The sequence below is a fragment of the Aotus nancymaae genome, unplaced genomic scaffold (genome assembly GCF_030222135.1).
Source record: "Aotus nancymaae isolate 86718 unplaced genomic scaffold, 86718_ANA_hifiasm-v0.15.2.pri h1tg000062l, whole genome shotgun sequence".
NCBI classification, from domain to species: domain Eukaryota; kingdom Metazoa; phylum Chordata; class Mammalia; order Primates; family Aotidae; genus Aotus; species Aotus nancymaae.
Window position 1 is genome coordinate 25,594,258 of NW_026988476.1, and position 24,497 is coordinate 25,618,754.

Below are 24,497 nucleotides of genomic sequence, written 5' to 3' on the forward strand. Positions count from 1 at the left end.
TGCTTTGAAATAATACTTTAACAATTCACTACAATATGGGGTTGTTTTGAGATGTAAGTTGCATCTACAGCTTACTTTTAGAGTCATAAGAAATTAATTGCAGTTGACCCTTGAACAACATGGGTTTGAACTGCATGGGTCCACTTATACGTGGAGTGGGATGGTGAAACCTGAGTAGATGGACTATGGGACTTGGCTGTGGCAGATTTTGGTATACCTACGTGTGTTCTGGAACCAATTTTCGGTGCATACTGAGGGATGACTATATGTAGGAGTGATTTAAAAAAGAAACTTTGGATAGTTATTCGGTAAACTTTGAAGTCCCTCCCTTCCCCAGTCCCTATTTGATATCCTAAGTGTTTTGTAAACATTTCAAAGTGATGCCAGTGTTTGCATGTGGTTTTTCTTAAATTGTTTTGCACGTACATTGTGAAGTAGATCTTTGTGCTTGGTATTTTGAGTAAGTATGAACAAACTTCTGTTTATCCACCTGATACTCAGAGTATACATACTTACAGTCTCAGGGATTGAATCTTTAATTTTGAAAAACTCTCACCTTTTTAAATTTTGCTTCTGTTATTTTCACTTTTCTCTTTTGCTAGACCTGTCTTGGACTCTTTTAGTTTATCTTGTGTCTTTAATTGTTCTATCATTTTTTTCTCTTTTCTGTGCTTCATTCTAGGTGAATTCATTACTGTCTAGCAGTTTATCATTTTATTCTATTCTGTCTAGTCTAGAGTATATTGTATCTATTGAGTCTGTATGCCAGTATCTGTAATTTTCTTTTTTTTTTTTTTTTTGAGACGGAGTTTCGCTCTTGATACCCAGGCTGGAGCGCAATGGCGCGATCTCGGCTCACCGCAATCTCCGCCTCCTGGGTTCAGGCAATTCTCCTGCCTCAGCCTCCTGAGTAGCTGGGATTACAGGCACGCGCCACCGTGCCCAGCTAACTTTTTGTATTAGTAGAGACGGGGTTTCACCATGTTGACCAGGATGGTCTCGATCTCTTGACCTCGTGATCCACCCGCCTCAGCCTCCCAAAGTGCTGGGATTACAGGCTTGAGCCACCGCGCCCGGCCTAGTATCTGTAATTTTCATATTTTAGATTTGGAATTGCTTTTTCATATTCACCTGTTTCAGGTGAATTCTCTTTGTTTTGCAGTGCTTTTGCTACTTAGAAAACCTCTGTCTCTCTTCTTCTTTAACATGTTCAAGTTTAAAAATCTTCGTCAGATTATTTCATAAAACATCTGGTGTGAATTCATGTTTTTATGTGATTTGTTTTTTCTCATTAAATTTCTTGCTATGTTTTGGATTTAAAAAAACTGGTTTTACTGTTGGACCGACTCATTATTTTGACAGCTAGAAATAAGCAGTTATCCTACTTTTCCTCTGTGATTTGTATCTTGAGATAACCAAATAGGTCATCAGTTTCTATGGTTGTGTTCTAGCTAATGAGGAATTAAGGAATTAGAATATCACCATTTTGCATCTCCAAATGGATAATGCCTAGGCAAAGATCACCGATAGCTGCTCATCTGGAAAATATGTTCCCGATGTTAGATACTTCCTAATGAAAGTGTGCCACACTGTGTTAATCTTGCATTCAAATCAAGACCCTGAAATGTAGTCTTTGAATTTAACTACGAATTGATCAGAAATAGACAACCACTCCTCCGCCCCCCCCCCCAAAAAAAACTTGTTAAGCACATTGAGGGTACTATCAACAAAATTCACGCTGGGAAGCTCTCTTAAGACTAGTTGCTTTTTTCTTTTTCTTTTTTTTCCCCCTCCCTTCCCCAGCTAAAAGTTCTAAGAATTGTAAGAAACTGAAGTAAAGAGAAAGGTATGGTAGGTGAAAGGAGACAAGAAGTTTATGAGTCAAGGAATAACATACTTAGAAAGCAATTGGGAAATGTGAATGAACACTGGCTTTATATTAAGGACGTACTAATTTTTTATTTGCTATGACATTGGATGTTTTGTTGTCTTTTTTTTCTTCAGGCTTAGAGCTTCTATGAAGTTATAGCTCTAGATTTGCATTGTCATTGGTGTTCTCTCCTCCCCTCTCCTTGTTTTCCTTTTTTATTTTTTTTAAAACCTCTTTTTACAAGCTATGCAAATCCTATCTTCTACCTTGCCGCTTGGTGTCAGTCCATGAACCCGCTTCTTATTTTGTTGCTGTTACCTTTAGGAGCTGAGCTATCCAGCCATCTTCCCATTTCCTTCTTCCCTCTACTCCACCTATGATATGGGTTATTGTTTGAATTTTTATTGCATGTCTCACCCAGTACGATGTTTATCTTAGTTTTGATTTTAGCCATATCTTGTAAATAATTTCCCTTTATATTTGTGCAAAATGTTCATGCAAAAGTAATATTTCACACCATTATTAAGTGTTTGGAGTAGGAGGATCCTTATTGGAAGTCTTTATCTTCATTTCTACCTATCTTAGTCTTACTTGTTTTTTGAATCCCAGCTTACATATTCCGGGTAGTATTCATAGTGTATCCTGAGTGCTCTAGTTCAGTGATCTATGCCTTTCCTTTGCAAAAATCTATCTTTTAATTTTGTTGAATATTATTCAACTCTACAGAACACATCTGATTTTAGTATCACACTGATTTATGATTATATAATAATTAGAATCCTTAAGCCTTGAAATGTGATTCTTTTGCTGCCTGATCTCACTCATCCTATGTTTCTTCATTCTGTTTTGGAGTTGCTATTCCCACTCAAGCAGATAGTTTTTTTTTTTCATTTTTGAGTTTGGACTGGTATCCATTGTTGTCTGAACTATTTTTGCTTGTTGCCTCCAACTTGAAAATCAAATATTCAATGTTTTTAATTCGTTCTTGAAAACACTGCTGCTAATTTGAAAGCATATTTCCATTAATTTTAGTAGGGAATTATGGTGCGGTATTTCATCTCTAACAGTTTTCACATGTAGGTAAATATTAATCTAACAGTGAAGACAAATTTATGTAGATATATACAAGTTGAAAGTAAATACACCTTATACATAAAATGTAATGTAGTATAATGAAGGTTAATTGTATTTGCCAGAGGAGAAAGAAAACTTGTTAGTGGATGGTGGTGTAGTTGGTAGGGTGTCACTTTTTAGAAAGTCTGTTTCTTCTGAACTGTTTTTTTACCACTTCAAACTTTCTGGAGTTCAGAGTTATCTTGTATTCAGTCTGCACTTAAGTTGTCTGCACAGAAAACCATTACTAAGGCAATAACAGATAAACACAAGTTGTTTAAAACGTGGGAGATAGAATGCAGGCAGAAAAGACGGAGTGTAGGAGCTGGAAGCTCATTGACTTTCTTGCTCTGCATATGTACACAAAGCATATCTAGGTTCATCCAGTATACCATATGTACAGTATACATCTGTTCCATATGATATATTCTGAGGAGAAATAATTATGTTGAATTAAACATTGAGTGTATCTTTGTCTGAAATCATAAATGTTGAAATTTCACTCCATAGAATATTTTTGTGTTGTGTATTTAGGTAAACAGTCACTAATTACCAAAAAAGGTAATTTCATGAAAAGTGGTAATTTTCAAGAGCCATTTTGATGAAAACTAGTTAAATGAACAGCTCATTATGTGGGGTAGGTCTGTAGACTTAACGTGTGTATCCCAGCTTGTCTGAAGTAATTGTCAGAATTTCTGCTATTTTAACCAGGTAACTGAAAGAGTAACACAGGATAATAAAAACCTTATTTTCTAAAACCTTTAGTTGGCTTGCCCTTTGTTCTCATCTTTGTGTTCAACACATTTGTATAAACTGGCAAGCTTTATCTAAGTAACTGATTAAAATGTTATTAAGGTCAGGCTAAGCACAGAGTTTTTTCATACATTATTAAGATACTTTCTAAACCATTAATTGGCAATTTTGGGATATTATTTCTTAACCTTTTAAATCTTCTCCAATTCAGCCATATTCAGGATTTATCAATCTTGTCTCCAAGGATAGCTTGTTTATTGAGTGTTCTGCCAAAATCAGACATTCCATAATGTGTATTGGTTTTCCTGATTTAGTAACCCTTTTATTTAAAAAGGTATTGGAGTGATTTTCTTTGTCTTTTTCTTTTAATAGTGACTGGTTTATAGTGGATGGCTTTTGATGTGCCTAAATTTTTGAGTTAGTAACGTTGTCTGGATTTACCTAAAATAAATTCATCAATTTTAATTTGACTATTTTCTGCTATTTTTAGTACATGATATTTAATAGCTTTTACTTTTTTCCCCCTAACTCTTTGGGCGTCTTCTAATAGTGAGGAAAGCAGAAGCCTTTCATGGAACTTGAAATGTAGGATCATGGTAGCTATGTCTATCGAAGGTAGCATACATCTATCTTTGCATGGCTGTTGAGGTGGTTGGGTTGTAAACACGGTTTCTAAGGATGGCCATAGCATAGGAGCCTCTACTTGTGGCTATATTTCAGGTTCTGATAATTGATCACCTTTCACACTCTTACCTAATACTTCCGTTGTCTGGAAGGCGGTCTTTGCAATCACAAATTTTGAAGGTGTCCTGGTATGCAGTGTTTTAATTATGTTAATTACATAATTTACATACTTAAACCAGCTTTCAGTTGCTGAAATCACAAGGACTACTTTTTCTTGGAATTAGCTCCCTAAGATGGTTCTTAGCATTGGTTCTTTCACTGTTTTTTTGCTTAAGTCTCTGTAAGGTTCTTAGTGGTTCTCTCACTATTTATTTTGCTTAGGTTTCCTATTACTGAGAGTGATGGCAAAAGAATAGAGCCTTTTTTTTTTTTTGAAGAACTTTCTTTTTTTTTTGGCTACTGTAGACTTAAACTTTGTTAATATATCAAAGCTACACTTATTTCCAATTCAAGGTAATTATATCTGTACATTTTGATGTTTCTTCTGTCACATACTCTTTTCGCAGCTTCAGAAACAAAACATTATAATTAAGTCCATATCATGATAAAAAAAAATCCTGGATTTTGTGTTTCAGAGTACTAGTGAACACAAATAGGACAATATATACTGTATATATGAAGGATTATTTTGAAAAAAGGTCCAAAGGGAAGAACTCACAAGGATTACCTATATAAAGTTATTTACGTTAAGAGAAGTAAATATTTGACAACATTGCATGTTGGGCTCTGTGTTGGGCTCCCAGATAGATGGGAGATCGTACATTTGAAAAGAGGAGTTACACATTTGACTTAAACTTTGAGTAGTATAAAACTAAACCTTGCATAATAAATGAGTAAAAATCTTCAGTGAATGTTTTCTTAAGCCATAGTTCTTAAGGTACAATTTCACAGAATGATAAACACATAAGATTGTGAACGTATTAAAGCAAATGCCTCTTAATTTCAGTAAATCAGAATGAGAATATTTCTTAATTTTATTGGATTCTTCATGTGTACTTGTTTTTAGAATATGTGTGAGATTTTGCTGTTTATTCACAATTTTGCTGTTTATATGGACGTCAGATGTCTTTGCTTTTTCTTAAATAGCAACGATAGGAATTTCCTTTTAGAATATCAACATTAAAATTGAAGTGTAGAAGGGCCTGCATGGTGGCTCATGCTCCCAAAGTAATCCCAGCACTTTGGGAGGCTGAGGTGGGCAAATCCCTTGAGGTCAGGAGTTTGAGAACAGCTTGGCTAACATGGTGAAATTTCATCTCTACTAAAAATATAAAAATTAGCTGGGCATGGTGGTGGGCACCTGTAATCCCAGCTACTCAGGAGGTTGAGGCCAGAGAATCACTTGAGCCCTGGAGGTAGAGGTTGCAGTGAGCCAAGATTGTGTCACTGCACTCCAGTCTAGGTGACAGTCAGACCCTGGCTAATAAAAAAGTAGAAATGTAGGTTGTAGAAGTGTAAGGTCAGCTGTAATCCCTAATGAAAGAATATTGGTTTCTCAATCAGTCATACTGTGGTTAGAAAGATATACTGTTCATTAAAAAAAAATTACTTTTTGGATTAGCAAATTTCATTTAAAGTCTGAATTTTTATTTACTATTTACTAATGTTAATCAGTTTTGTTAGTTGCATAGCTGACAGACTTATATTGCTTCTGAAAACTAATATTCCAATATTCAGCAGGGTATACAATTCTGTGGTAATTAATGGTTATTGTTTCTATGGAGTTTTTTTTTTTTTTTTTTTTTTTTTTCTGAGACGGAGTTTCGCTCTTGTTACCCAGGCTGGAGTGCAATGGCGCAATCTCGGCTCACCACAACCTCCACCTCCTGGATTCAGGCAATTCTCCTGCCTCAGCCTCCTGAGTAGCTGGGATTACAGGCATGCACCACTATGCCCAGCTAATTTTTTGTATTTTTAGTAGAGATGGGATTTCACCATGTTGACCAGGATGGTCTCGATCTCTTGACCTCGTGATCCACCCGCCTTGGCCTCCCAAAGTGCTGGGATTACAGGCTTGAGCCACCGCGCCCGGCCTCTATGGAGATTTTTATTACATTATCCTTTGGCTTCTATTTGTAAGTACCATGTAAGTCTAAATTCCTTTATAGCGTGGTCTTTTCTGTGTTGCTTTCAAGGCTTGCTTGAGTTATACAACATTACTACAAATATGTTTAAATATCTTTTATTCTGTTCAAATTTTGTTGCCTTTCCTGAATTGGAAGGTTCATAGCTTTCAACAGTTATTGAAAATTCTCAGCCACTGTGTTTCTTTGTTCTTTCCTCTCCTTGAATTCCCATTTAATTTATTGGACATTCTCATTTTATCCTTTATGTCTGTTAGTTTTGCTTTTATATTTTCCCTTACGTATCATTTTTTTGTGATACATTGTCAGTTTTTTGTCAAGTTTGTTTTTTTGATAATTTAACTTTGTATAGTTAACAGGCCATTTAGCTTTTAATTTCTGGTTGTGTGTCTCTGTCTATATTATGTACGCACACAGATATTTTATAAAGTACAGGTTCTAATTTTTGTGTGTTTTTTTTTTTTAAGACGGGGTTTCACTATGTTGGTCAGGCTGGTCTTGAACTCCCGACCTCAGGTGATCCACCCACTTTGGCCTCCAAAGTGCTTGGATTACAGGTGTGAGCCACCGTGCCCGGCCAATTTTTGTTTTTTTAAATGAGTGTTTTCTTTGTGTCTGATTTCTTTTACAACTCTAATGGCTGAAATTTTTGTTTTAATTGTCTCTCACATTCTGTTATCAGTTCTTTGAAATCTACTCCCTGTTGGTATGTGCTACTCTTGTTCATTTTGACTGGAAGCTCATGGCAGGAGTGTATCTGCAAATACTATACTGTGCAGACTAGACTGGATAGAGGTAGTTATTTTCCAGAGAGATTTTTCCTTCCTAAGAGTTTTTCCTGAGTCCAAGGGCTTTCATGGCCCTTGAGCCAACTTTTTCTTCTTTTTGTTAAGATGGAGTCTCACTCTTGTCACCCAGGCTAGAGTGCAGTGACGTGATCTCAGCTCTCTGCCAACCTCTGCCGCACGGGGTCAAGCAGTTGTGCCTCAGCCTCCAGAGTAGCTGGGATTACAGGGGCCTGCCACCATGCCAAGCTAATATTTTTGTATTTTTAGTAGAGATGGGATTTTGCCATGTTGGCCAGGCTGTTCTTGAACTCCTAATCTCAGGTGATCCTTGAGCCATTTTTATTTTAATATTTGTGGTAATATTTGTGGTAGGAAGGGGGCAGTAGAGGTGTTCTGGATGATAGGCAGAGACTGTAGCTGCAAATACCAGAATTCATGGTTGTAAAATCTTAATGGAGACTTCTGTTTTTTGGAAAAGCAAACAAGCTTTCTCTTCTTTTGTCTTTTTCTCATTTGTGAGCATTAGTTATTCAATCTATTTTTAAAAATTACTGATGTGAAATGGCACTGTGATAATATACCAAACTTTTTGTATGTATTTGGGCTGTTTTGCGTTTATTTGGCTGTTCTTGGACAAAGTTTAAAAATTACTGTTTTCATAAGCAAAACTTTCAGTAGTAATTTTTGATAGTATTTGATGTTCTCATTTACACATCATGTTTAGTTTGTGAGTTGTTTTAGGTATCATGTCTTTTCTGGGGATAAGCAAGAATAAAACATGATACCCAAAACATTTAGTCATTTTAGTACTTCCATTGTTGAGTGACCTAAGGTGATAACACCTAAAAGTTATTTTATTAATTAGCCTATTACGTTCAACTTTAATACCCTAGCTAAACTTCCAAAGAATAATAAATTTTTGTGAATGACAAATTTTGAGGTAGGTTTTTCTATTTGCTGGTAAATTAAATTTAAATTTAACTGATTATTAAGACTACCTTGTGGTAGTGGGATTGGACAGATTTGTTAAGGTTGGGGTAGAGATACGACCACTGAGAGACGTTATAGGGTGATGTCATTTTGGATCTAAACTAAAAAGAACTAAAAGAAATAAAAGGGGCTTATGGGAGGTGTTCATCCCTGCTTTTCAAGCATAGGCTGAATGCCCATCCAGCTAGGTATAATCTCTGAGTGGCTAGTTGGATTAGATGGCCCTTTCTAACTCAGAAATCTTGTAAAAGGAAAAGTAGGTCAAGATGATAGATTTTAAGGGGAGGAAAGCTTCTGTACCTAGTGCAGCTGTTTTACAATTACATTATTGGTGTGAATTTCATGTTGTAGTGTTAATTTTTGAACAATTTTGGTGACTTACGTTCTTTTGTCTTTGAAAACTGATTTTATGTGTGGATTTGAAAGACTGGGTATTTAAACTTTCAGTTTGTCTAATTATAAATTAGATTTCTTTACAGAATAAACTTTTAACCAGATTATTTCCTGTGGAAGTGTTTTTAAATGAGCAGTGCCTTTTCCTGAGAAAATGGGCTGGTTTGAGCGTGATGAGTAAGCAAAAGTCTAAAAGATAATTTCAGCAGTTACCAGCTCTGCAATTTCTTTTCATTTCTTGGAAAAGCTATTCAAATGGATTTATCTGTTCTCATATTAAAGGGAAAAAAGTTTGCTTAAAAAATAGAAGTTTCATTTGTTGTGACATGATACCTAATGGAGAAATTAAATTTCATTACTCATCTCTGGCATTAGTTGTTTTCATTTCAGATTGGGGTAGTAGTAGTTTAGAACGGGTATTGCTGAATAAGGGTGTGTTAAGATGTGAGTCATAGAAATAACTGTGTTGCAGTTTAAAAGGAGAAATTGTACCATAGCTTTGAAATTTTAGTGTGGTCTATAAAGTTAATTTTAGAAAAGATGTTGTAAATGAGGTTCCCATGTTGGGGAATTCAGTGTTTGGATTTACTAGTTGTCTTTTGCTTACTTTGAATGTTTTTCCTCTTATTTTAAAAGATAATTGTATAATTGTGTTATGCATTTTGGGGCCATTATACTTTTGTGTAGTGACTGATTAGGACAGTAGGAATTTAGATGAGTTTTTGCATTTTGATGGCCGTCTCAGGAAATGATTAATGCTTTGTCTGTTTTTCTCATTGAATTTTTTGTCTTTTTAAATTGATTTGTAGAATCATTTATTTTTTAAAATTCTTACTACAAATGGAATATACTTATAAACATTTAAACATAAAACTATATAAAATAAGTCTGTCTTTTCTTGTGTTTTCAAGTACTTTATATTTTTTCTTTTCTTTTTTTGTTTTCCAGATAGGGTTTCACTCTGTTGCCCAGGCTGGAGTACAGTGGCATGATCTTGGCTCACTGCAACCTTTGCCTCCTGGGTTCAAGTGATTCTCATTGCCTTAGCCTCCTGAGTTGCTGGGATTACAGGTGCACCCCACCACACCCAGCTAAATTTTGTATTTTTGGTAGACACAGCATTTTACCATGTTGGCCAGGCTGGTCTTGCACTTCTGCATCAAGTGATCCACTCACTGTGGCCTCTTAAGGTGCTGGGATTACAAGTGTGAGTCATCATGCTTGGTCCTCAATACTTTATATTTTTTTATGTTTGAAACTTTATTTGGATGTTTTTATTTGATCTGAATGATAGAGCCTTCTACTGAGTTGAAATAATTTACCGTAAACTAAATTTGTGTATGTATTTGGATTTGTTTTAGATTTTGAGTTCAATTATTATCTATTTTCTTATCTTTATCACACTGCAGTATGTTGCTGCCTTGCTATATTAGTTGAAACCATTTACTGTCTCATAGAATTATTTGCATGTGTATGTACATAGAGAATAAGTGCTTTGGAATTTTAGGAGAGCTAGCTATAGACATGCTACTTGAGCTGGAAGAGTAGAACCACATTGAGGCTCAAGTTAGGTTTTTTGCTCTAGTTAGGTTTGTAGATACTATATACTTCCTTTCTCAGCAAGATTATAAATTCATTTTAAGTCAGTAAATTTATTTGTGAATACTGTCAAATATCCTACATTCAAAAATTTAAGTGGAACATTAAAATGAATGCAACATATAAGAATGAAAAAATTAATAATTATAATGTGTTTTATAAGACCTTATAAGACCTTGTAAGTCCTTCAACACTGTCTTTTTTTTTTTTTGAGACGGTGTCTCCCTCTGTTGCCCAGGCTTGAGTGCAGTGGTGAAATCATAGCTTACTATATAGTCTTGAGCTCCTGTGCTCAAGCGATCCTTCTGCATTATTTTCCCAAGCAGCTGGGACTATAGATACATGCCACCACATCCAGCTAATTTTTTATTATTTGTAGAGACAGGGTTCTGCTATGTTGCCCAGGATGGTCTTGAACTCCTAATCCCAAGCAGTTCTTTCTCCTTGGCCTCCCAAAGTGCTAGGATTACAGGCGTCAGCCACTGTGTCTGGCCACCATCTTTTTTACCCTTATTCTCAGCTAATGACATTGCTTTTCATTTCATAAAGAGAATAGTAGCATTAGGAATGTAATTTTCACAAACGTCTGTACTATCTACCTCCTTTCTGTCCTGTGTCTGTGCTTTTATATTCTTCCTTCTTTGTTTCTACAGATGAACTGGCTGTGCTACCATCTAAGGCCACTTTATCTACTTGTATGGCAAATTCTGTTCTTTCTTGCTATTTGAAGACATTGCCTCTCACTCCTGCGTCATTAGTCTTTCCCTTTTTTACTGGATCTTACTTTTTTTTTTTTGTCAGCATATTATGCTGTAATTTCTCCCATCATTATAAACCAAACTCTTAACCTCATATTCTCCTCCAGGTTCTATCTTATTTCTCTGCATCCCTTCACAGGAAAGCTGCTCCAAAGAGTTGTCCACACTTGCTAGAGTTCTTCTAACTTTTTTTATTTCCCAAGTGGTGAGGCAACTGAAAGAGATCTTCTGATTTTTAAATTCATTTCAATCAGGTTTTGATCACCACTACTCTACTGCTTTAGTCAGAGTCACCAGTAACATCTATGTTGCTAAATTCAGAAGTCAATTACTAGTTTTCATTGTATTTTACTTGCCAACCCCATTTGACAAAATTGATGCATCTCTCTTCCTTAACAGACATTTATCTAGCGTCCAGGACAGCACACACCTGGTTTTCTTTCTACCTCTACTCAGTCTTCCTTGAGAGTTCTTCATCTTCCCGTTGTTGAATTTCAGTGCTTCAGTCTTGAGACCTGGTATCTACTTAAACCCATTTGTTTGGGATTTTATCTAAGTTTATGGCTTTAAATATAGTCCATTTGCTGAGTACTTGCTGAATACTTCCAAATTTATATCTCCAGCCTTCACTTCTCACGTGACCACTCTTATTTAGCTGTCTACTGGATATCTCCACTTAGATATCTAACTCCTTTTTTTTTTTTTTTTCAAAGAAGATTTTTTTTTTTTAATTGCATTTTAGGTTTTGGGGTACATGTGCAAAACATGCAAGGTTGTTGCATAGGTGCATACGTGGCAGTGTGATTTGCTGCCTTCCTCTAACTCCTTGTCCTCAACCATGTCCCAGCCACGTTTTCCATGTCTCAGAAAAGGGCAGCTCCTTTGTTTTTGGCCTAGTCTAAAAGCTTTGGAATTGCCTTTGGCTTTGCTTATTCGTTCATACCCCACATCCAGTCCATCAGCAAATCATCTTGGCTCTACCTTTATAAAGTATGAAAAATTTGACCACCTCACCTTCTACCATCATTTCTAAATTATTTCAATTGTTTCCTAACAGTTTTCCCTGCTTTCACTTTCTCCCTACACCCTTCCTTACTCAGACCCCTCCGGTAGTTTTCCCATATTACTGGGGAGTGCTAGCCACGGTCCTTTTCCTGTAAGAAACTACATGAATTGTTAACCACAGCCCCTGTCTCTTTCAAATTCTTTCTTTGACCTTGTCAGTTTATCCTTTTGTTCATTCTACCTGAACCACATTGTCTTTATTGCTATTGCTCAAATATAGCAGGTTTGTTTCGGTCTCATGATCTTTGTGCTTGCTCTTCCCTCATTCACTCTGTTTTCTCTTCACTTAGGTACAGATAGCGACATGGCTCTTTCACTTATTTCAGGTCTTTATTGAGATGTCATTTTTTAAAAAATGAAATCCTCCCTGACTGTTCTACCTTGAATTTTATTTTATTTTTATATTTATTTTTTTTTGAGACGGAGTCTTGCTCTGTCGGTCAGGCTGGAGTGCAGTGGCGCAATTTTGGCTCACTGCAACATCTGCCTACGGGTTCAAGTGATTCTCCTGCCTCAGCCTCCCAAGTAGCTGGGACTACAGGTGCGTGCTACCATGCCCGACTCATTTTTTGTATTTTTACTAGAGACAGGGTTTTACTGTGTTAGCCAGGTTGGTCTTGGTCTCCTGACCTCATGATCCGCCTGCCTCAGCCTCCCAAAGTGCTGGGATTACAGGTGTGAGCCACTGCGCTAGCCTCTACTCTAAATTTTAACCGTTAGGAGTTTGAGACCAGCCTGGGCAACATGGCAAAACCCTATCTCTATATTAAATAATTAAAAAAAATTAAATAAATAAAATTTAACGACTGTCCGCTTTCCTTCTTCCTGTGTTTCCTATTTCTCTTCCCTGCTTATCACTATTCTTGCTACTTATTACCGTTTTATATACTGCATACTAGTTGTTGGTCTGTCTTAGCACTTAGTAGAATGTTAGCTCTGTAAGTGCAGGGTTTGTGGCCCTTTTACTGCTGTCTACTCAGACTGTCCTAAAACAGTCCTGCATGGTCAGTGCTTAATAATGAATAATAAAGACTATTGTGGAAGAGAGTTGAAATGACATATTCATAGGCTTGATTTAAGCTGGGTTTTGAAGTATAGGTGGAGATTTCATACAAAGGACTAGGCAAAGATTTTTAGATTTGATTGCATGGGTAAGGTGATATGCTTTAAATTGAACTTTAGAAAGTGGTTCCTTTGGTTGCCTGATTTAAAATCCATAGTAGCCTCTTACTGCTGATTTTTCCCATTTGATTTGACTGCTGATCTTTTCTAGCTGGTTGTCCCTTATTTTCTTCCAAATCTGATCAAAAACTCTCTGATAGGAACCTATTCCTGTATTCTTGTTCTTAGTAAGGGGTTTCCTCATTTATGGAACCTTACAAGCATGACGTGGGACTTGTCTTAGAGTCCTCACTGATTTTCAGATAGTTGCATTTTTTTGTTAGTTGTTCCACCCAAGTATTTGTCTGTGTTGAAATTGATTTACTCTCATTAGATCTACTTAGACTACTGAAAGTAGTTTTAATTGGTCTCCTTGCAACTATTTTTAACCTATCCATTGGGTTTTAAATTTTGTTTTTTATTTATAGATAATCTGCCTAGTCACTTTTGATAGTTACTCTACTTTGGTCATTTTTGGATTTCTTCTTCTCTATGTATGTTATTAATAGAATCAGTGTCTGAATTCTGGTAACTTAAGTCTTTGAGGATCTAATTCTTTAGTTTGTTTCGGCTGCCTCTTGCTTATGATGGCTTATAACATGTTTTCTCATTTTGTATTGTGGGCTCATATCTGGATAATAATTTTTGAAAACCTTAAGGAGCCTGGCTCTGGGAAGCATTCCACCAAAGAGGTTATGCATTTGCTTTTGCTGTGGGTACTCTGGGCACTACCAACCGGGGGCCATTTAAATTTTTTGGCTGGCAGATCCAAGATCATGCAAGTAGTTTGGACCCTAAAGCTATGTGAGAAGAAAGAAACTCATGGTTAAAAATGTTTAAGTAAGACTGAGTGAAGGCAGAATTGGGACTAAAAGCCAAGACTCTTGCCTTCCATTTTAGTGCCTCATTATGTTGCTGTTCACTAATCTTAAAATAACTTACTTTTGCTCCGGATGTATCTGCAATGTAACATACATACTACAGGTTATCAACTACATCAACTACATGATGCCTAATCTTTGATTTTAGCAGGAGGAGTTCTTTGTAGCTAAATCTTCTTCGGAATGGAAATCTGATTAAGTGATACTTGGCTGCCAATAATAAACTTTTTATCATTGTAGAGTGCTTACCATAAATCATTTTTCTTAAAAAAAAGACTAACTTGTCTGTTAAAAAAACAAGATAGTATTGTGGCTTTAAAGAAAGGGAAATGTAGTATGAAGAGTGGCATGGTTGGAATGCCAAGTATTTAGATTCATTGATCAGATTACAGACAGATTCAGTGTGATCAGATTACAGATAGTTTTTTCTTTTTAACTTATGAACATTATTTTTACAAATAACCTGCAATAATAGCTTTCAGCTTAGGCCTCACAGCTACTTTTGTAATATTTTAACTGTATTCATATAATCAAATAAAGCTCTTACAGGCTACTCTGGGAGCCTGTATATCTTAAAGTTGTATTCATTTAGTTGTTCAGACATTGATTTATACAGGAAATCATTTATTTATAATGATTTATAACTTATTTATAAGTAATTTATAATTACTTTTAGGAAATTATGCATTTCTATGTTGAAAACTACCTTTCTCTCAACTTACTGTTTTTGTTTTTTTCAAATGTATCTGCTTGCTTTGCATGTTTTTTGGTGTACATCAGTGGAAAAAGACTTTCACTGTGTTCAGATTTCAGTCTTGAATTTTGATGTATTAAGTTTTTGCCAGTGGTTCTTTTGAGTCACTCGAACTGGTAAAATTGTGTCCATAGAAGGACAGAAATATTGATAAAGTTAGTTTCTTTGTGTCATTTGTTTTCAGTGTTTTTGATCTGAAGAAAAGAATAGCAGAAGCAAGAGCAACTCAAACACCATAGTAGTAAGAAAATAGAATTCAAAATTTTGAGATTTAATAGTATACTTACCAAAGTGCCTCAATTTTTTTCTCATAATATTAACAATAATTCTGTGTTTATGTGTTTAAGCCTTTAAAAGTTTCATATTGTACATTCAGGTTGGTTACTTAAATTATTATTTTAATGTGAATTTTTTTTTTTTTTTTGGAGATGAAGTCTTCTCTTGTAGCCCAGGCTGGAGTGCAATGGTGTGATCTGGGCTCACTGCAACCTCTCCCTCCTGGGTTCAAGCAATTCTCCTGCCTCACCCTCTTGAGTAGCTGGGATTACAGGCACCTGCCACCATGTCCAACTAATTTTTGTATTTTAAGTAGAGATGGGGTTTCACCATGTTAGCCAGCCTGGTCTCCAACTCCTGACTTAAGGTGATCCGCCTGCCTCAGCCTCCCAAAGTGCTGGCCGCACCCGGCTAATGCGAAAATTTGAAAGTTGAACAATTAATTATACAGTAAAATGTTTGTAATAATCTCCCTTCAAAAAATGTAATGATTCTCATTTTTTTGGTATCATCTATGTATGTATATAATGCTCATCACAAAACTTTTAGTCTTTCTGCTATGTAATGTATTTTGCTGCATTACAGTCTTAATTATTTTAAATGGTTATGTGATGTTTCTTCACATGTCCCACACTGAAGCAATTTCATTATTTTACCATTATATAAACAGTGTAGTCTGTCTTTAAATACATAAATATATTATTCTTTTTGGTTAAGCAGTTCTATTGAAATTCTAATAATTGCTGCCAGATTTTTATATCACTTAAAAGTTTAAGTTTCACTTTTTTTGATATATTAATATGAACAGGTCATTGTGCCTTCTGAGAAGTTTATAAAATTTAACTCAGTGATGTGTCTCAGTTTTTGTATTGAACAAATAAAAGTTATAGGAGGGCGAGTAAATATAATTTTTATTTTTATTTTTTGAGACTGAGTTTGCTCTTGTTGCCCGGGCTGGAGTGCAATGGTGTGATCTCGGCTCACTGCAACCTACACCTCCCTGGTTCAAGCAGTTCTCCTGCCTCAGCCTCCCAAGTAGCTGGGATTACAGGGCATGCACCACCACATCTGGCTAATTTTGTATTTTTAGTAGAGACAGGATTTCTCCATGTTGGTCCAGCTGGTCTCAAACTCCCGACCTCAGGTGATCTGCCTGCCTTGGCCTCCCAAAGTGCTGGGATTACAGTCATGTGCCACTGTGCCTGGCCTAAAATATTAAAACTGTTTGATTAGTATTTGTAATACACACTCTGACGAAACACAACTTACATATTATTTATGCATGTTGTTAACTTATTTTTGTAGTTATTTTAAGACAGGGCAGGAATGAAAACTCTAATTGTCGAGCAGGGTTTTAACCTGGGACACATGCATTTTCTTCAGGGAATCCAGAAACCTTCTGAGCTTATATGTAAAACGCAGTGAGTGTGGATGCTTTTTTCTTTGAGAAAGAGGTTCAGTATCTTTATCAGTTTCTTGAAAGATTTACGTCCAGGTAAAAGATAAAAGACAGTGGTGTGGAAGGTGGTTTTAAAATAGTTTCGACTTACTTTCCTGTCATTCCATGGAATTTCTCTCCTGATTCTTTTGACAGAAATCCTATTTACCACCACTGGCTGTTTATTGCATTCAGATTGGAATCTATTATGACTTACATGTGATTAGGTTAAAGAGGTAGCGAATATCACAAAGGGTAGGACAGGCTAGGTGGTACATGACTGTAGTTCTAGCCACTTGGGCGGCTGAAGTGGGAAAACCTGTAGAGTTTGGTGCTGCAGTGTGCCATCATAGGGATTGTGAATAGCCACTGTGGTCCAGCCTGGGCAGTGTATGTATAGAGACCCCATTTCTTAAAAAATTGTGAAAATATTACACATTTTTGTGATAACTAAGGTTGTGAGTTAGCAAAAATCATCAGTATTATTTCTTCATGTATGAAAGAACAACATGAACTTCTACATGACTCTCAACTCAATAAACATGTATTGAATTGCATACTGTAGACTTAGAAAATTTAAACGACCTGGTTCTTATCACCCAGAGCTAAATTAGCTTTGTCTCAACCTCTCTTCCCCTTTTATTTTTCAATTTTGCCTCCCTGCTTTTAAATCTTTCTGTGTTTGTTCTTTCCTGAATTTTCTTCAGTTTCATTCCCAGTTCCTTTTTGCCTCCTTTTTCCTCTTCATATAACTTTGATGCTCATGGGTAGAATGTGAATCTAAGGTATATTAATTGGTATTGTAGTATTGATTCAATAAGTACTTGTTTTGCCTTTTTAAAATAAAGAATATATATATATATATATTTTGTTTACTTGTTTTTTCTTTTTTTTAATTTAAGTTCTGGTGTGCAGAACATACAGGTTTGTTACATAGGTATACACATGCCATGGTGGTTTGCTGCACCCATCAACCTGTCATCTACATTAGGTATTTCTCCTAATACTGTCCCTCCCCTAGCCCCTCACCTCCCAACAGATCTGGTGTGTGATGTTCCCCTCCCTGTATTCATGTGTTCTCATTTTTCAGCTTCCACTTATGAGTGAGAACATGTGGTGTTTCATTTTCTGTTCCTGTGTGTGTTTGCTGAGAATGATGGTTTCCAGCTTCATCCATGGCCCTGCAAAGGGCATGAACTCATCCTTTTTTATGGCTGCGTAGTATTCCATGGGTATATGTGCTACGTTTCCTTTATCCAGTCTATCACTTATGGGCATTTGGGTTGTTCCAAGTCTTTGCTATTTTGAACAGCACTGCAATAAGCACGTGCGCATGTATCTTTTTAGTAGAATGATTTATAATCCTTTGGGTACGTGCTCAATAATGGGATTGCTGGGTCAAATGGTATTTCTGGTTCTAGATCCTTGAGGAATTGCCACACTGTCTTCTACAGTGGTTAAACTAATTTACGCTCTTATCAACAGCATAAAAGCGTTCTCATTTCTTCTCATTCCTCTCCAGCATCTGTTGGTTCCCAACTTTTTAATGATTCCCATTCTAACTGGTGTGAGATGGTATCTCATTGTGGTTTTGATTTGCATTTTTCTAATGACCAGTGATGATGAGCTTTTTTTATGTGTGTGTTGGCTGCATAAACGTCTTCTTTGGAGAAGTGTCTGTTCATATCTTGTTGCTCACTTTTTGATGGGGTTGTTTTTTTCTTGTAAATTTGTTTTAAGTTTTTTGTAGATTCTGGATATTAGCCCTTTGTCAGATGGAGAGATTATTCCATCTCAATGGAACAGTGTTCAAAATTTTTCTCCCATTCTGTAGTTGCCTTTTCACTCTGATGATAGTTTCTTTTGCTGTGCAGAAGCTCTTTAATTTCATTAGATCCCATTTGTCAATTTTGGCTTTTATTGCCATTGCTTTTGGTGTTTCAGTCATGAAGCCTTTGTCTATGCCTATGTCCTAAATGGTATTGCCTTGGTTTTCTTCTGGAGTTTTTATGGTTTTAGGTCTTACATTTAAGTCTTTAATCCATCTTGAGTTAATGTTTGTATAAGGTATAAGGAAGGGGTCCAGTTTCAGTTTTCTGCATATGGCTAGCCAGTTTTCCCAATACCATTTATTAAATAGGGAATCCTTTCCCCATTGCTTGTTTTTGTCAGATTTTTCAAATATCAGATAGTTGTAGATGTGTGGCATTATTTCTGAGGCCTCTGTTTGGTTCCATTGGTCTATATCTCTGTTTTGGTATGAATACCATGCTGTTTTGGTTACTGTAGCCTTGTAGTATAGTTGAAGTCAGGTAGTGTGATACTTCCAGCTTTGTTCTTTTTTAAAATAAAGAATATTTTATGAATCTCTCATAAAATTTAGAGTATTAAGGCAAATGAGACTGTACCCATGATTCTGGCACAACTTCTTAGTTACCGAACTTGCATATATAAAATGTTTTGATCATATAAATACGTATATGATTTTGACTTTTTAGCAATATTGAATTGAATTTAACAAAGTTTTAGTGTTCATGGTTTTAATACCTATACTTTGAGTTAATATTTGCTGATTTAAATCATTCTGGTATTGAATGTTTTATTTCTTTTTTCAGTCACCTATTGACTCATCCTCTAAGTTCCCTCCCCCTCAGCCTTCACCCCCTTACAGCCCCCCTGGTGTGTGTTGTTCCCCTCTCTCTGTGCACGTGTTCTCAATGTTTATCTCCCACTTAGGAGTGAGAACATGTGGTATTTGGTTTTCTATTCCTGTGTTAGTTTGCTGAGGATGATGGCTTCCAACTTCATCCATGTCCCTGCAGAGGACATGATCTCATTCTTTTTTATGGCTGCAGCAAACATTTTCTTAATTCTTATTGTCTTTGTGTCTAGTTACGTTCCTCTAAATGCATAGTGAGACTCAGGTGAGCTCAAGTGAAGGTGAATTGAATTGTGTGAAGAGGCACTGCCATGAAAATCCAAAGACAGAAAGCTTAATTCGTTTAGGCCTGTATATGAAACCTGGAAAAGGAAACTAGAAAATCATCAAACATTTGAAGAATCAGTGCTTCAGAATTCTTGTGGTCTCATAGCCTCTTTTCTCCTTGAACATTTGCTACTTTTCCTTTCTACACAGGTGAATTTGCTGTGCTTGATCATAATTTCTGCTTTCCTAAGACATAGGTTTGCACAGGGCTACAGCTTATTCATTAGGCCTTTTTGACTTTGACCCCTTTTTTGAGCTTCTTTTGTTGCTGCTAAGTGCTTTAGCACCTCTTCTTCACCAAAGCAAAAATGTGAAACATTCAACTCATTGTTTGGTGCTTTTTCTTCTTCAGCTCCCCAGCTATGTTGAATAGGCTATGTATTCTATGGATGCTGTGTTTAAAATAAAAATCTTGGCTCTTTAAAACCATTCCTGGTTGACGAATCACACTTAGGCAGGCACAGTAAAATATGTCTGATTTTAAAACCTGGATAGTTCATGTTAATTTGAATTATTGGGGAAACAATTCTGTATGAAATTTCTTTTAGTATTTTGTTAGCACATAATTCCTTTTCCCCTTGCTATAACTTTGTCTTGGTAAATCTAGAGTTTAATTAGTACTATTAAAATTGCTTATGGAAGTATGAAATGTCACTTAAGTCATAGAGATTAATAGCATGCCTGTTGAATAAATGACAGTCATTCTTTGGTATATGCGGGAGATTGGCTTCAGGACCCCTGTGTATACCTAAATCCAAGCATACTCGAAATCCTGGAGTAGTCCCTGTAGAACCCTAGAATACAGAGTTGACCCTCCATATACTTGGATTTCACATTCAGAGAATACTGTATTTTCAGTAACAATTTTTTAAAAAAATCTATGTGTAAGTGGACTTGTGCAGTTCAAATTCATGTTGTTATAGTTCTGGCGAAGTCATATTCAGTAAGCTCACATTTATCCAATTTAAAATCAGATATTTTCTTAGGTGTAAAATAATTTCTAGAATAAGTTCCCTGTTTAGGTACAATCTGGTTTCTTTATCTAATCACTACACATCAAGACTCTCCAAATTGATAATTTAAAAACTTTAAAAATTCTTGGATTTGTTTCTACATTAAAAGTGCAGAAGTTAACTTTAATTTGCTTTATTTTAAGTGTGTCCTGGTGTTTACTTATATCCGTATTCTACATCTTGTCTTTTTCTACAACACATTTGAGATGGCATAAGAATACAAGTCACTTTTATGTGGCTTAGGCATGTTTGTAGGAGCATCAATATCTAGAATCTAAACATCAGAATCATTTTTGCTTTGAGATTTAATTTTAGCAGAAACTACCTTCCATGTAAGTGATATAATATCTATATTCAAGGCAGATGTTGGTAGTGAGGTTCCATCTTTCTTTCCCCCTGTACTTACTGGGTTAATGTAAAAATTGGGCTGATGTTCTGTCGATGAGGTAAAGCCTTTTATTTAGCATTGGGTAGAATAATGATGGCAGCCTTGCTTTTGCTGTATAACTTGTTTCATGCAGTATGGGGTGCCTTTAAAAAATTGAGGTAAGTTCTTAACTTGTAATTTATTTCATTATTTTAGTGTTTTGAGACAAGGCCTCGCTCTGTTGCCCAGACTGGAGTGCAGTGGCACAGTCACAGCTCACGAAAGCCTCGACTTCCAAGGCTCGTGTGATCCTCCCACCTCAGCCTCCCAAGTAGCTGGGACTATAGGCTCACTTCACTATGCCCAGCTAATTTTTTGTACTTTTTCTTTTTTTTTTTTTTGTAGAGACAGGGTTTCGCCATGTTGCCCAGGGTGATCCGGAACTCCTAGGCTTAGCTATTGTGTCTTCAGGGTATTAAAATCACTTTTGTAGTAGGTTTTATTTTAGTGCTCAAGTGAACCATCTGCCTCAGCCTCCCAAAGTGATGGGATTCAGGCGTGAGCCACTGTGCCTGGTCTGTAATTTATTTTAATGCCAAATGCTACATCTTAACATTCTGATTTTGATTTTATTGTATTTTTATATCCTTGATAGATCCCATCACACCATCAGGCTGATAGTCACTGGTGTAAAGATGCAAGCAGGTTGTGACTAGTCTTAAATCTGTAAATAAACCACCTCTTTTTGTGTGTGTGCATTTCAGAATATGACACTTATTTAATGACTGTCCAGTGAATTGGTAATAGTTAATACCTCTTTATTTTCACATATAGTAGTAGTCCTCAACACTGTACAATAAACAAAAAATAGTTAACTACTAATAAAGTACTAAATACGGATACTTGGGGAAAAGAAAGTAGTGAATATTTAAATTTTTTATCTTCAATTAGGATATTTTCATATGATTTAGAAATGGAAGGATGTGTTCCACTCTTTCTAGTTACTACTCGTCTTATTTTTCATAGTATATATGAATTGTAGTTGGCAAAGAAATCAAGTATGTGATTTAAAGAACTAACCTGTTTAGATTTGTAAGTCAAGTTAGATTTGAAATGCCACTTGAAAGAGCAGTGGTTTTGATTTTAATTTTTATAAGACTGACAGGTTCTTTTTTTGTTTGTTTGTTTCCACCTTCTCCCCTATTTAGGTTTTATAGGATTACATTAACAAAAGTACCATGGAGTTTTATGAGTCAGCATATTTTATTGTCCTTATTCCTTCAATAGTTATTACAGTAATTTTCCTCTTCTTCTGGCTTTTCATGAAAGAAACATTATATGATGAAGTTCTTGCAAAACAGAAAAGAGAACAAAAGCTTATTCCTACCAAAACAGATAAAAAGAAAGCAGAAAAGAAAAAGAATAAAAAGAAAGAAATCCAGAATGGAAACCTCCATGAATCCGATTCTGAGAATGTACCTCGAGACTTTAAATTATCAGATGCTTTGGCAGTAGAAGATGATCAAGTTGTACCTGTTCCACTGAATGTGGTTGAAACTTCAAGTAGTGTTAGAGAAAGAAAAAAGAAGGAAAAGAAACAAAAGCCTGTACTTGAAGAGCAGGTCATCAAAGAAAGTGACACATCAAAGATTCCTGGCAAAAAAGTAGAACCTGTCCCAGTTACTAAACAGCCCACCCCTCCCTCTGAAGCACCTGCCTCAAAGAAGAAACCAGGGCAGAAGAAGTCTAAAAATGGAAGCGGTATTGTAATCTATTTTATCTATTTAATTTTATTGTATGGTTTGGAGCTTGGAATTGAGATATTCTGTTTGGTGTGTACATAGAATGTTTAATACTGAATCTGAAACTAAGATTATTCTTTTCCTTATATGTTTGCTTCATTAACATTAATTGCTGGTAGAAATTAATACTGATCATAAAACAGCACTTAAAACTAAACTTCAGGGCCAGATTTTGGGGCTCATGCCTGTAATCCTAGGACATTGGGAGACTGAGGTGGGAGGACCGCTTGAACCCAGGAGTTTGAGACCAGCCTGGGCAACAAAGTGAGACCTCATCTCTACAAGAAATTAAAAGAAAAGAAAATTAAGTAACACCCCTACATCTTATAAATATCCTACTTTGACTATTTTACTAAAACCACTTAGGACCTGTAAGTATCAGCAGTTAGGAACTTCTACATTTACTTCAACTAGCCCTTTCTAAATCATGTGATAAGAATTAAGATGAAAAGCTAAAATAAGGTATCATTTCTCACGCTGATTGCTTCATTTTGCGAACATTTGTCATATATCTGTTTTATGCTAGGCATTATGCTAGGTAATAGGGCTACAGAGATGAATACATTTTCGAGAGAGTCGTGGACTAGCTGTAGGCACAAATAGGTCATTATAAAAGGTTTCGTGTAATAATCTAGATATGTCTAAACCAGTGTAGGAATTTTAAGGTAGACCACTTAAAGCATAAAATGCCAGAAATTTTTAAAGTTTGGATAAATACTAGTTAGGTTTTTTTTGGGTGGATGGGGAGGGGTAGGATAGAGATTCCAGGGAGAGAGGGGTTTGATAGGTACAATGGAAAAGACTTGAGAAATGGCATGGTGATGTGTGAAACTGTAAACAGTTTGTTTTACTTGAAAGGACTTATGTGTACCGTTAAGTCATTTGTGTGTCTTAACCTGTAGAAGGTTATATGGGATTTTTTTTTTTTTTTTTTTGAGACGGAGTCTCGCTCTGTTGCCCAGGCTGGAGTGCAGTGGTGCCATCTCGACTCATTGTGTCTTCTGCCGCCCAAATTCAAGTGATTCTCCTGCCTCAGCCTCCCGAGTAGCTGGAATTATAGGCATGCACTATCATGCCCAGCTAATTTTCACAGTGTTGGCCAAGCTGGTCTTGAACTCCTGACCTCAGGTGATGCACCCGCCTTGGCCTCACAAAGTGCTGAGATTATAGGCGTGAGCCACCGCACTCGACCCAGTTATATTGAACTTTAAATATTTGCATGCCAGCTAGGATCAAGGCATAGTAAGCATAAGCACTACATGTTTTAGTTGAGGAAGAGTACATGTAAGCCAGTAACAAAATGTGATTTATGTAGGAGATAGAGAAAGTATAGAGGAAATACAGAAACTAAAGCAACTACTACTTATGCTGGGGTGAAAGGCTTTATAGAGGAGGCAGTGCCTGAGCATTGAATCGCTTCATTAAGCAAATAGTGGGGTCTCCTTCCCCATTGGCAGAATATCATGTAAAGGCACAGAGTGCAAGTATACGGTATATTGCTGAGCCATAAAATGTGAGGTAGAGAATGGTAAGAGAACAGAGCTGAAAAGATGGCAGTGGCTAGATCATGATGGTTTTTGGATGCAGTGCAAGGAGCTAAGACTTCTTAGGTTAGCCATAGTTGAAGATTTTCAAGCAGTTTAGTTACATGGTCAGATTTCTGTTTTAGAAAGATGATTTTGGCAGAGCTTACAAGAACAGATTTCATGGGGCGGTATTTGA

General features: G+C 36.1%; 1 protein-coding gene across 16 annotated transcripts in view; it reads left to right on the forward strand.

The window, feature by feature from the left end:
- The window catches only part of KTN1 (kinectin 1), a 110,708-nt gene that overhangs the window by 15,973 nt on the left and 70,238 nt on the right, over positions 1-24,497 (forward strand). For all 16 annotated transcript variants that reach the window (XM_064365892.1, XM_064365896.1, XM_064365898.1 and 13 more), the window contains exon 2: positions 22,182-22,734. In XM_064365892.1, the coding sequence (XP_064221962.1) occupies positions 22,212-22,734 (523 nt within the window). In that variant the 5' untranslated portion in view covers positions 22,182-22,211. The remainder of the gene's footprint in view (positions 1-22,181; positions 22,735-24,497) is intronic.